At 36.5% G+C, this 13548-nt stretch overlaps 1 protein-coding gene across 5 annotated transcripts in view; it reads left to right on the top strand.

Annotated features, from left to right (window-relative positions):
• Positions 1-6799: 6799 nt before the first annotated feature.
• The window catches only part of LOC107774714 (uncharacterized), a 61171-nt gene continuing 54422 nt past the window's right edge, over positions 6800-13548 (top strand). For 2 of the 5 annotated variants that reach the window (XM_075239821.1, XM_075239823.1), the window contains exons 1-3: positions 6802-6922; positions 8554-9145; positions 9681-9841. In XM_075239821.1, coding sequence (XP_075095922.1) covers positions 8905-9145; positions 9681-9841 — 402 coding nt within the window. In that variant the 5' untranslated portion in view covers positions 6802-6922; positions 8554-8904. Of the gene's footprint in view, positions 6923-8553; positions 9146-9680; positions 9842-13548 lie in introns of all 5 variants that reach the window. The other 3 variants (XM_075239824.1, XM_075239825.1, XM_075239822.1) reach the window with 2 other exon arrangements.

A 13548-nucleotide genomic window follows, 5' to 3' on the forward strand; every position in this document is an offset into this window, starting at 1 on the left:
ATTTTATCTAGTGCAAAGTTTATTTTTAAAGAGATAAGAAAGGCGAATTATATTTTCCTAAGGACATTTATACTTTTAATATAGTATAGAGTATAGATAGATAGATAGATAGATAGATAGATAGATAGATATATTTAAGCTTGTACGGTTTTATGTTATTAAATATAATTTTAATTGTACATGAATTATTATTTTGTACAATAAAAATAAAAGTTTACTGCTTAGCATTGAGACAATGTGTTCGTGTCTTGAATGAATTTTATGTCTTTTTTATGGTGATGAATTGAACTCATGATCTCATATAAACTATTTGCTGATCACGTTATATATACAAATTTATTTTCAATTACTATACTTTATATAAGGTAAAATATTGATAGATTTTAAACTCTTAAATAGTAGTACTTTCTACCTAATTTAATAAGGTAAGATATTATAAGCAAAAATTTAGGTGATTCTAAGGTTTTAAATATTTGGAATATATAGAAACATAATTAAATTACTATTTTGTCCAATATAAAAGAAAATTTTAAGGGGTAAAAAAGGCGAACGACATTTCGCTATATATATATGCGCGCTTTGCACGTGTATCCTATATTTATGAGAACATAATTTTAGAAAATATTTTAAAATAATAATAAATATTTATATCCTTATGTGAAGTAACACAAATTGGAAAATTAAATCTTTTAGAAAATTTGGAATTACGGTTGGCCCTACGACTCCTATAAAAGAATTTATAACTCACATGCGTAAAGTCAAAAAAATTTATTAATGTTAAGGTAATATTATTTTAGAACAAATCAATTAATATAAAAAATATAAGATCTGTTATTTGTTAGAATGAAAGCAAAAAAAAAAAAAAAAAAATGACAACTCATTCACATTTTGTCTTATACTAAGATATAGCTTCAAGTTTGCACTCAGCCAATTTGACTTTTAATACTATTATAATCGATTTTATAATATATATTTTTCCTTCTTCACCAACATTCTTCTTTTGAAAATAAATTTATGTATGTAAGGAATTTTGTCAACTTGAAAAAATAAAACTTTGTATATAAATAATTTGAAAAATAATTGAATTGAATTGAATTCTCTTGCTATTAGTTAATATAAAAACTTAATTATTTATCTTTACATCAAAGGAAATAATTTATTTTTATTTAAATTTCTAGTATTATCTCATTTCAAGTGTTGAATATTTAAATTTAATAATAATTTTTTATTTCAGAAGAATTTTATTTTCGAAGGATAAAAAATCGATATGACATTTTACTTTAGCTTTTTATGTTTGCAGAATTATTAGTGTTATTGACTCTTATCAATTATTTCTCTCTCTCTCTCTCTCTCTCTCTCTCTCTCTCTCTCTCTCTCTCTCTCTCTCTCTCTCTTTAAATTCGTAAATATTTTTTAGTTTCTTTCTCGAGCCATCAATACTAGAAGTACCAATTCGATTCCGAAATCGCTACACTCCGTTATCTCTGACAACCGCATCTCAGGCACCATTTCACAACACTCTTCCCCAAAGGCGATTTGAAGAAGGCCATAACACCAACGAACTTAACACATTCAATCAAGGACGACGATACCACCTCTCGGATGAAGATTCCACCACACTTGAAAATACCAAGTCTCGTTACTCCATCAATCCAACCTGAACATACTTAGTCTGATTGTCTTTCCCCCCGCTGGAGATAAAATACTGAACCTCTGAATCACGCATTGAGGAAAAAAAAACTCCTTTCAATTCATTCACAGCCCCTACACGTAGACAAGTATCCTACCATTACTTTAATACTGTGCGATAACAACTCATGAACGTCATACCAATTGGTGCATAGCCCCAAAACCATCAGAAATACAGCTACTGAGCTAAGATGACAGAACATCCTTCCACAAGGCGACGACATTAGCCCAATCGAATACGCTGGGAGAAACATCATGCTCTACATCAGCAGTGCCATTAAAATTCCTCGATTCCAAATTTATAACAAGTGCTTCACGTCGCATAAGATTGAATAGGAAGGAAATGAAGGCATAAGCCTCAAAGGAATCAAATCGCACTATGAGGAATCAAGAAGGGAAGTGCTCCTAATAGCCCTGTAGCCTATCGAAGATAAGTAGAGACGTCTCCGTATCGATCCACAAGACTCTACTAGACTCGCTCATGACTCGTGAGACCTAAGTGAACCTAGTGCTCTGATACCATATTGTCACGACTCAAAATCTATTTAAGGCCGTGATGGCACCGAACACCGCTGTCAGGCAAGCCTATTAATAAATACTCAATTTGGTTCTCGTTTTAATATTTTGAAATCATATTTTTCCTTTCATTAAATAGTAGAAGATAGAATTTACAGAGTAAGTGATAATATTTTTAACAATTTTAATACAGAACAACTCATAATCATCCTAAACCCGGTGTCACAAGTGCATGAGCATCAACTAGGAATGTAAAATAAAATACAGCATCTGTCCGGAATATAAATTTGGACAGGAGAAATATAAATACTCTGAAGGAGACTCTGCCGGCTACGGGTCGTAATGTAGAATGCAGCTCACGTAAGTCCCCGCATGCATACACGCCTCTGCTCTCACAAGGCCACTAGTCACATATGTACCTGCACAAAAATGTGCAGTAAGTGTAGCTTGAGTACATAATCAATGTGTACCCACTAAATATCTAGCCTAACTCCGGAGAAGTAGTTATGAGGGGTCGACATAGACGCTCGCTAGTGATCCAATAACATCAGGTACAGTAAAGAGATAAGTAAATATGAGGTAGAGTAAATAAATGCGGTAAACAAGTAATAAATCACGTGGTACAAATCCCACCTCTTTACGAGAAACACACACACACACACACACACACACACACACACACACACACACACACACACACACACACACACACACACACACACACACACACACACACACATATATATATATATATATATATATATATATATATATATATATATATATATATATATATATATATATATACATCTTATCAGATAAATTGTCATAACTCAAATCGGGAAAACTCACAGATACACTAGCTTTTTGCCAAATATTACGCACGAATCCATGAGGATATGATATAGGAAATGCCGAGGCGTACGACCCGATCCAACATAAATATTTAAACTATGCACTGTCGAGGGTCGAACGGCACAAACCATAGATGCATCTATTAAACTGCCGAAGCGAACTGGCCGCTTCCATGAGAGTGTGGTACATAAATCATGCCGAGGCGAACGGCCCGATCCCATAAGAATGAAATACAAATTCCTGCCGAGACGAACGGCCCTATCCCATAAGAGTAAGAAGCTTTGACGGGTCCTTGACCCCACTCACGAATAAACTGTGAGTTGTAATTTCTTTAACAAAAACCTTTCAATGAAACATATATACCATGAAAACATGCCGTAAGAGGAGTAAAATTATTCGGTGACTAATCATGAACTCGTGTAGTCTCTACAATAGCAAGTCTAGTCTCAAGTAGTAATATAAAATAGAGGAATTTAATAGGCGAGAGACTGCTCAAATAGTACAGCTATAGCATGATGTGAACCTAAGTCTACCAGGACAATAACATGAATGTAGCTACGTATAGGCTCTCGTCACCTCGCGCATATGTAGCTCCCCACAACAAGTAGCACACATCAATATACAATACCTAGGGATAATTTCCCCCTCACAGAGTTAGACAAGAGACTTACCTCGCTCCGAAATTCCATAACCGGCTCCAAAGCCTCTCTAACACCTCAAACCGATGCCCGTCGTTCCAAACTAGTCAATTAAGATGCAACCCAATCAAAATGTACTCTAATACTCATAATTAATCAATTTATAATAATTTTCAACTCCGCTCGAAAAATCGATAAAGCAACCCTCGGGCCCACGTGCCCGGATTCCAAAATTTTTTGAAGACAAACACTACCCATAGCACTACGAACTCAAATATATAATTTATCCTCAAATTTCATGCCCAAATTCGTGATCAAAATCCAAGAATACCAATTTTTAGGTTTTTCTTCAAAATCCCAAATTTCTACAAATTTTCATGCTTGAATCCATGTATAAATCTTGTATTTAACTCACAATACGCGGGAATCACTTACCTTAACATAGATGATGAAAATCCCTCCTTGAAGCTCTCCAAAATCGCCCCAACCCAATGAAAAATGAGAGAAAAAGAGCCAAATCCCGCTCTTAAAACGATTATGCCTAGCGATTTTTTGCACCTGAGGTGCCTTGGCCGCATCTGTGGTCCCGCACTTACGACAAAATCCTCGCAGGTGCGCATTTCCCTTACCCGGTCAAGCTCCGCATCTGCGGACAAAAAGGACCGCTTCTGCGAGCCCATCCGCTCCTGCGACTACTGCTCTCGCACATGCGGTCATGCAGGTGCGCCAAAACTTCCGCACCTGCGATGGCTGGGCTACCCTCACTCTTTCACTTTTGCGGCTCGTAACTGCGGCTGGCCAAGCGCATGTGCGATTATGACAACAACTTGGAGCTTTAGCTATTGCTCCCAATTTTCAACCTGGTCCGAGCCTCGTCCGATTGCCACTCAGGGCCCCGCCCGAATATACCAACAAGTTTGGAATCATAAAACGGACTCGCTCGAACCCTCGGAACGCTCGAAACAACATTAAAACTAAGAATCGCACCCTAATTCAAGCTTAATGTACTTTAGAACTTCAAACTTCTACATTCGATGCCAAAACCTTTCAAATCACGTCCGATTGACCTCAAAATTCGCACGCAAGTCACATTCGACATTACGGACTTACTCCAACTTCCTAAATCGGAATTCGACCCCGATATCATAAAGTCCATTCCCGGTCAAACTTCTCAGAAACCTTCGAATTTTTAACTTTCGCCAAATGACCCCGAAATGACCTACAGACCTCCAAATCCACTTTTGGACACGCTCCCAATACCAGAATCACCGTACGGAGCTATTCCCAGACTCAGAATCCCAAACGGACATCGATAACATTGCAATACACCTGAACCTAATTTTTATGAAATTCTTCCAAAATGCCAACTTCCACAATAGGCGCCGAAACTCTTTCGGGTCATCCAAAACCCGATCCGGACATACGCCCAAGTCCAAAATCATCATACGAACATGTTGGAACCTTCCAATCCCGATTCCGAGGTCGTTTACTCAAAAATCAAATCTTAGTCAGATTCTTCCAACTTAAAGTTTCCGAAATAATAGTTTTCTTTCCAAATCAACTTCGAACTTCCCGAAATTCAATTCCGACCACGCGCACAAATCATAATACCTGATGTGAGACTACTCATGGACTCAGACTGCCGAACGACGCGCTAGGGCTCAAAACGAACGGTCGGGTCGTTACACCTGCCATTAGAAGAAACCAAAGGCAATTAGTTCATCTTTGAATAGGTAGCCCGGTTAACGAGCCAAGCGGGAGGGACTTCCTGTCATAGAGGAAAGGAAAGACCTGGGACCTGTACTCCCCAACTTGGGAACTCAGCTTATAGTGAAGGGAAGGAGCCACTTTTTATGCGACACTACTATGGTGAAGAGTGAACCGATACTCTTTTTATTGAGACTCCTAGGGACCCGTTTGGCCATAGATTTTTCCAAAATAAACTTGGGTTTTATTTGGCAAGCACATGTTTGGCCATAGATTTTGCCTACATTTTGGCTAAATCCCAAAACCAGCTCAATAGCTGGTTTTGGGCCAAAATATCACTATTATATTTTTTAAAAATTGCCTCAAACTTTTGTATTTTATAAAAGAGCCCACCATTTATTATTTTGTAACGATGTTGCTTCGTCTTCTCGGTCATCTGATAGTATTTTATGTAGTTCATTATAAAAATAATAATTTTGTATCAAATTTATTAATGTTCATGACTATGGTTTGCGACAATATAATGAATGTTATTGATAAAGGTACTGTTAGGTATTTGTGATAGTTTTTAGAACTTGTGGGTATAAGTCATGTTTCATATTTTTCCAAACCAAACTTCACCAAAAACAGATGTTCAAACACATCTTCATCTTCAAACCAAACTTCACCCAAATCAGATTTTTCATAATAAATTTGGGAATCTGTGGCCAAACGCTAGCCTAAAGTCTAAACAACTTGTACAAAATATGTAAATAAATCACTAAACTAATAATCATATGTGAAAAATTGTAAACAAAAAATACAAATCTAACAACTTTTCAATTTATAATAGTCTGTCAAGAATACATGAACCATTATTATTACTTAACTTCAAAAACGCACTAAAGGTTAAAAGGCTTGCCTCAAATATAAATAAATTTTACCTCTAGAGATGTCGTTACCGCCGTATCCAAACCCACGATTTCAAGAACTTCATCCAATGATCAATTGTAAAATACCTACATTAATTAAAACGAAAATAAAAGTTGTTAACAAAATAAAGCTACATACAATAATTAAGACCAAAACAAAAATGTTACAAAAGATCTGTGGCGTAAGAAAATTTTGATAAAGGATCCTAAATCTAAAGTGTATCCTAAACCTATTCAACAAAAAGACATAACTAAGTAAATATTTGGTAAAAGAATCCTAAACTTTAAGTGTAATAAAAATATTTAGTTTTATTCCAGAATTTTTTTTATTAGAATTTATAATTACAATTTATCCAAAATAGAATACACTTGTGAAGAGGAAAATAAGGGGAAGGACATTTTGCTGGCGTTATGTGCTTTTAATTTTAATTTTAATTAATATAGTGTGTATATATATATATATATATATATATATATATATATATATATATAGAAGATGGGCAAGGCGATTAAACTCTCTACACTTCCTCTCCCTCGTCTTCTCCTTATATATTTCTTTCTCCGGCGTACTCCTTACGATCCCTTCCTCCGGCGAATCGGCTTTGTGTATGTTCTCTTTCTCTCTGTCGATCGAATGTGAAGTATTTGAATGCTTTGTGTCTGTTCCGATTGGGTTAATCTGATTATGACAGCTATCTGTGATTTTCACAACTTATTAATTAGCCTGAATGAATCCTGAACGCGAGTTCTGATACTTTTTGTTTTGTAATTCTTTATTCGCTTGTTTACATCGTTAATATGTGAATCCAAAGATGTTTGTACTAATCTGCTAATTTGCATTGCTAATCTTGTGGATATTTCTCCAAAGAATAGGGGAAAGAGAAGAACAAAGATACGGCAGTAAATAACCTGCCATTGATTAATTACTAATCAGTTTTGTGGATATATATCACTAGAAAGAATAGGACAAAGATACAGAGGAGGCTATAAAATGTGAAATATTAATCATTGTAAACCATGTATATTTGTAGGTCTTCTAATCTTCCATTGGGTAACTTTCTCGCTAGAAAATGGGAAAAAGAAATGGATACAGAATTTGAGATATTAAGCATTGTAGTGAGTGCTTTCACTGATTTTTACTAGCTAATATGCAATTCTATTCTATGAATTCACTATTGTGATGACCTACTAAATTTACTAAAGTTGTGATCTGCTATATGAATATTTGGATACCCAAACTAATCAGGATTTGCTACTTATGTTAATATAATCAGGATTCTAGATATTACACTTTGGAAAATAGGATGTAAAGAAAAGGATAAGGTATATTATATGAAATGTAAACCATTGTAGTGTTTAGTGCCGCCTTTTGTTTTCTTTTGGTAGTTTATTGTAAAAGGACCCCCTCTTAATCGGTTACATACCCCCATACAGAGTAGTTGAAGTACGAGAAGTGGAAAGTGAGAATCAGTGTCAAAGTTCAAGGGTGCCGCACTGTAAAATTAATAAGGATGCACAGGAGAATACATCATTGTATTGGCGGGCATTTTACTTCAGTATGAGTTCAGTCTGTAGTACAAGATATAGTTTTCATGCTAGTAGCCTCTTGGAATTATAGTCCAATGCAGGAGAGTTAGCTAGTTCTCGTCATGTTAGTAAGCTGGACTTATAGAAATGTTGAATAACTCATTACTAGGTTTGACCTATAAATAAAAAAGGAAAGGAGAAGCAAAAACTCATTGCTATTTCTGAAACAAACAATAGCTGAATAACCTTGGCCTTTCAGTTTAATTTTTTGATGATATGACACAAATATGCTGCTTATAAATTATATATGGAGAAATTCAAATCAACAACCACTGAAACATACTTCAAAGCTTTTGCCATACGGGAAGAGAATCAGTCCCTTATTCATTCAGAATTGTGTTCTACATAAAAAAGTTTGTGAATCTTAATTGTGAAACCCTAAACTAAAGAGAGGTGGCTAGTAATTAAACTTTTGATAAGAAATCTATTGGTCCCCTTACCACTGGAGATTTCAACAAATGCATGCACTTGTGTAATGATAAAAGTATAGAACTGTATTTTATCTATACATGCTCGGGGAGTTATGTTTTTGCTTCATGCTTTTGGGCTCAAAATAGACTTTTAAAAGCTAAATCAGCATTCTTCTCTCCAACTCAAAGTTCTTTCTTTTCAATAGCTAATAGTTCTTTCTTTCTCATTTTTTAATTCAGGAACAACACTATTGGTGATCTACAGAAGCAAAGCTGACCTTATTTGGGTTTGCTGAGCAGTTCAATGGGCACTATTTTGAATCATCCTTATATCTAGGGATATTTGTAACGTAAAACAGTCAAGATTCAAAGTTCCTGTAATTTGTAACTTTGCTACATTTATTTGATCTGTGCAATTTTGAAGAAGTATGATGGCCTGAAATGGAATGATGCCTCCCATGTCTCTTCTTTCCCTCTTGAATTTAGAAATTTGTAGATGTTCATTGATTACTAATTTAGAAAGAATTTGGCATCTTTAACTTGTGTTGTTTGATTGACTGAGCTCTGAGAAATTCTCTTACTATTTCATCAATGGAGAGCTTAGCGCAACTTGAAGCATTGTGTGAGAGGCTTTACAATTCACAAGATTCTGCTGAGCGAGCTCATGCAGAGAATACCCTGAAATGCTTCTCAGTAAATAGCAGCTATATTTCACAATGTCAATACATTTTGGACAATGCATCGACTCCTTATGCATTGATGCTGGCTAGTTCAAGCTTGTTGAAGCAAGTGACAGAACAACGCCTATCTTTGCAGATCCGGCTTGATATTCGTAATGTTTCAGTTTGACTGCAGAGTTTTATGCCTGTGTTCCTAGAATTGTTTCTTCTTAGTTTATCCCCCCTCCCCCTCTACTTTTTTTTTTCTTTCCCTTTTGTATATATTATTTGCAACTTACCTTTATGCTGCTTTGGTATGTTATCTTTATTTCCCATAAAGTTAGAATATATGAAGGTAAAGTAGAGGTATTTTGGCATCATATTTGCTATTCTTTTTAGGAAGAAAGTGAAAGGTACAGGCGGTTACTTTTTCCTTACTTTTATGGTCGAAAGTCCGTATTCTACTGCTTGTAGAAACGTAAAGGATCTGCCTGCCAAAAACTAGAAATGTTGGAGTAGGGAATTCTTACTCAAACCATTGTAGTGGAAGATCTTGGGAGTCTTCTACTTCAGATTTTGGCATATAACATGGTCGTGCTTATTTTATACTTCTGCTGTTGCTGTGGTTGTAAAATACTGATTAGATACCTCTCACACATGCATTACTGTTACGTCTAATCTGCTAGCTAATCTGTTCCTTTTATGAAGGTAACTATCTCATAAATTACCTGGCAACAAGAGGAACAGACTTGGAGCCTTTTGTAACTGCATCTTTAATTCAACTGTTTTGCCGAGTTACGAAGTATGGTTGGTTTGAGGATGACAGTTTTAGAGAGGTGGTCAAAGAATCCACAAGCTTTCTGAATCAGGTAATGATGTTTAAGATCTTCTTTTAACCTCTAGAGTACATGATAGGGATGGGGGAGCTGCACAAGATGATGGGTTGAGGACCTTTAAAGCTTTTTTTGCTTGTATCTGGTTTTTTGAAAATTCAGAACTTCTTGGTTCTATAATTGGAATGTAGTATGTTATCTTCCTGTAGAGTCTTCTTACTGTGCTCTTCCTGTTTTCCTTCTCTTTGGAATGTGCAAGCAACTACGTCTATACTGCTAAACTTTTTGGCCACACCTTCTTTTTGCTTGAAATTTCTGAGATCTCATTTTCCATAGTTGGCATCTTATTTTTTGAGACTAGTGCTCTTGGTTGGCCTGAGTGTTCTTTTCTTTGTTTTTGGTTTGTTTTCTAGCTATATTCACTAGATTTTACCTGCAGAAAATACCACTTTTTGTGATAATTGATTAGTCTGGCTTTGCAACTGGGTTGAAAAATTGTAAGTTGCTTGGGCTTTGTGTCTGATACATTGTAAGATCTTGGTTTGAACTTATATTGCTTGGATCCTCCAAAACTTTCACCGCACTGGTGTTGGATCCTCCAAAACAACGCAATTTTGAGGATTCAACACGGGTGCAACGACTTTTTTGGAGGATCCAAGCAGTATAGGCTGGAACATGACAACAAAACAATCTAACAAATACATATTGAAAAAGTCAAAGCAGGAAGGTTGTTCACATGAAGGACATGCTAGAAAAACTAAGCGTCAACCTTGAATGCCAAAGAAACTCAGTTTCAATAAGAAAAAATGACTGAGGCCTTAATAATTACTCCCTCGGTCCCAATTTATGTGTCACTCTTTCCTTCTTAGTCAGTCCGAAAAAGAATATTACTTTTCCTTATTTAGAAACAATTTATCTTTAGACTTCCTGCTTTACCCTTAATGCTACACAATATCTATAGTTTGTTTTAGACCACAAGTTTCGAAAGTCTTCCTTTTTTTCTTAAACTCTGTGCCGAGTCAAACACCGCCATATAAAATGGGACAGAGCCACAAAGGAAGTATTTATAGAGAGTAAAATAGGAAGAAAAGAACCCTCAGGGGCTGGCCTGGTGGCAATTGACTTGAGCCTTGGGGTTTGTTCCCTTTCAAGGTCTCAAGTTCGAAACCCACTGGGTGCAAACAATTTCTGAGGGCCATCGGACTTGGTAAAACCTGAATTAACCGTGGTGCACTTGCGGGAAACTCCTTGCCGAGGGCCTGTGCACCCCCGGGATTAGTCGGGGCTCAAAGAGACTCGGACACCCGGTGCAAAATCAAAAAAAAAAAAAAAAATAGGAAGAAAAGAGTTTATCTTACCATTCTAAAAAAATAGGAAGAAAAGGGTGAGAAATGATGGAATAGCTTTGATTATTCCCTCAAGTGTAGTAGTTAAATATGTTACAACTTTGGTGAACTATTTTTATGCATTATTAAGTAGCTAAGCAGATTGACGGAAATTTATAGAGAGGAAGAAAGTTCTTAGAGAAAGTGTATCATAGGGTGCCAAGAAAAAGCTCTTTGATGGGAGTTGGAGTAGAATAGAATTCATACTAAAAGTATATAAATGCCATAAAAGATATGTATGAAGGAGCCATCATTAGTGTGAGAATAGTGGTAAAATATGCAAAAACAGTTTCCCATAACCGTTAGTTTACACAAGGGATCGGTGTTGAGTCGTACTCGTTTATTCTGGCTATGGATGAGTTAAAACATATAGGATGAGGTTCCATACTGCATACTATTTCAGTCAATACTATGCTAATTGACGATATTGGCGAGGGTGTCTACCTAAAACTTGAACTTCTGGAGAGTAATGGTTTTAGGATAATAGAAATAAGACTGAATATATGCACTAAGTTGAGCTACTATACAGTGAAATTAAGATGAGACTAGACGAGATTGTGGTGTCTAAATACAAACATTCGGATATTTAGGCTTGATATCCCAGGATAATGGTATGATGTATGAATATATTACACATAGAATAGAAATAAAATAGTTGAAATGGAGAAATACTACCATAGTGTTATGCTTAAGAGGCACCCACCAAAGTGAAATGCAAAGTTCTATAAAATGGTGCAAGACCGATAATATTATAACGGGAGTGAATGTTGGGCCTCTAATATCTAGTATATCTTTAAGTTGAGTGTCACAGAAATGCGAATGTTAAGAAGAATGTGCGATTGTCCAAAATTAGACTAGAATAAAAATGATCACATTCGACAAGGTGCAAGTAGCAGATATAAAAAGAAAAGAAGAAGTTCGCTTGGGATTGTTTGTCATGTCCTACGTTGACATCCAAATGCTATGGTTCACAGGTATTTCACCATGGCGATTGAATGTGTTGGGCGAAGTAGACCTAAAATTACTTGTAAGGAAGTTGTTTTAAGTCCTACATTCTCTTGAAATCTGTAGAGACTTAGCCATAAATAAGACACAATGATAGAAGAAGATCCATATAGGCAATACCAATTTAAGTTTTAGTTATGTTGGTATGTTTGCTTTAGATCCAACGTTTAGTCTTAGTAGAGATTTATATGTCTCTGAAGAATATAGATAACTTCTAATACCAATAACCTAACATTTTCTTAATATAGGATTGAGACGGTTTTAAAGGAAGTGACATGTAACATAAGGATTCATATAGCTGAACCCCACATGCTTCGAAAGTGAGGCATTGTAGTAGTAGTTGTTGTTATGATTACATCAATCAAATCCAATCAAATAAAATCAATCAACCATAATTATCTCCCCCTCAAATCAACTAACCTTGTCCTAATCGAATCTACAATAATCCAATGAAATAAAATCAATAAAGCATAATTGTTTCCCCCTCAAATCACCTAACCATGTCCTAATCGAATCTACCATAATCTCAATACTCTGCTTCAAAGTGGAGGGAACATGTTATACACTTGATAGTTGTTACAACTGTTTTCTTTTCTAGGACCTCTTGGGGTTTGGTAGAGCCCTGAATTTCGCCATATCTTTATGCCTGTGATAGTGGCGGAAGAAAAGGGAAGGTCAAATAGAAGGGAGGGGAGGGGAAATCAGTCTCTGAGGGGAGGGGAGGGCTCACCGGATCACTGGATTAAACCGGAATCAGACGTTAGATCGAGAAGAGACGGGAGGTTTGAAACTGGGGGAGGAAGACAAAATTTTAACAGGAGGGGAAGACGTGAATGGGTTAGTGAGGCGGGCTGGAAAGACAGAATGGGCCGATCCTCTTCTAATTATCATAGGGCTGGGCAAGTTTTCAGCAAGTATAGGCCTGGGCCTCCTCACATGGGCCCATCAACTTTCCCCAATTCCATTAGAATTGATCCTAAGGGGCCTAGATTATCTCAAGCTGCGCATGATAAGGCTCCTAAGCATATGGGAAAAGTCGTTCCTCCTTCTTCAGGCCATGGTGCTTCACATAGTGGCACTCCTTCACCGAGCTCTAGTGACTTGTGCCCCTCTACGATGGCCGCTGCTGCAGAGGCAGAACCGGCTAAAGATGGTGCTGTTAATCCACGCCCCCCCGCCTCTGATGGACCCAGTTCCATCAACCCCTCACTTGCTCCTGGGCTTAGTTGTGCTGAGGTCACACTTTAAGTTTCTTCTTCTTCTGGGGAGATTGTTGAGCATGCCCCAAATGTTAGTGTCGGACCAGTACTTTCAGTTAATATGCCGCCAAGGGTTTCATGCTCTCTTCCTCCA

Source organism: Nicotiana tabacum, chromosome 19 (genome assembly GCF_000715075.1).
Source record: "Nicotiana tabacum cultivar K326 chromosome 19, ASM71507v2, whole genome shotgun sequence".
NCBI lineage: Eukaryota > Viridiplantae > Streptophyta > Magnoliopsida > Solanales > Solanaceae > Nicotiana > Nicotiana tabacum.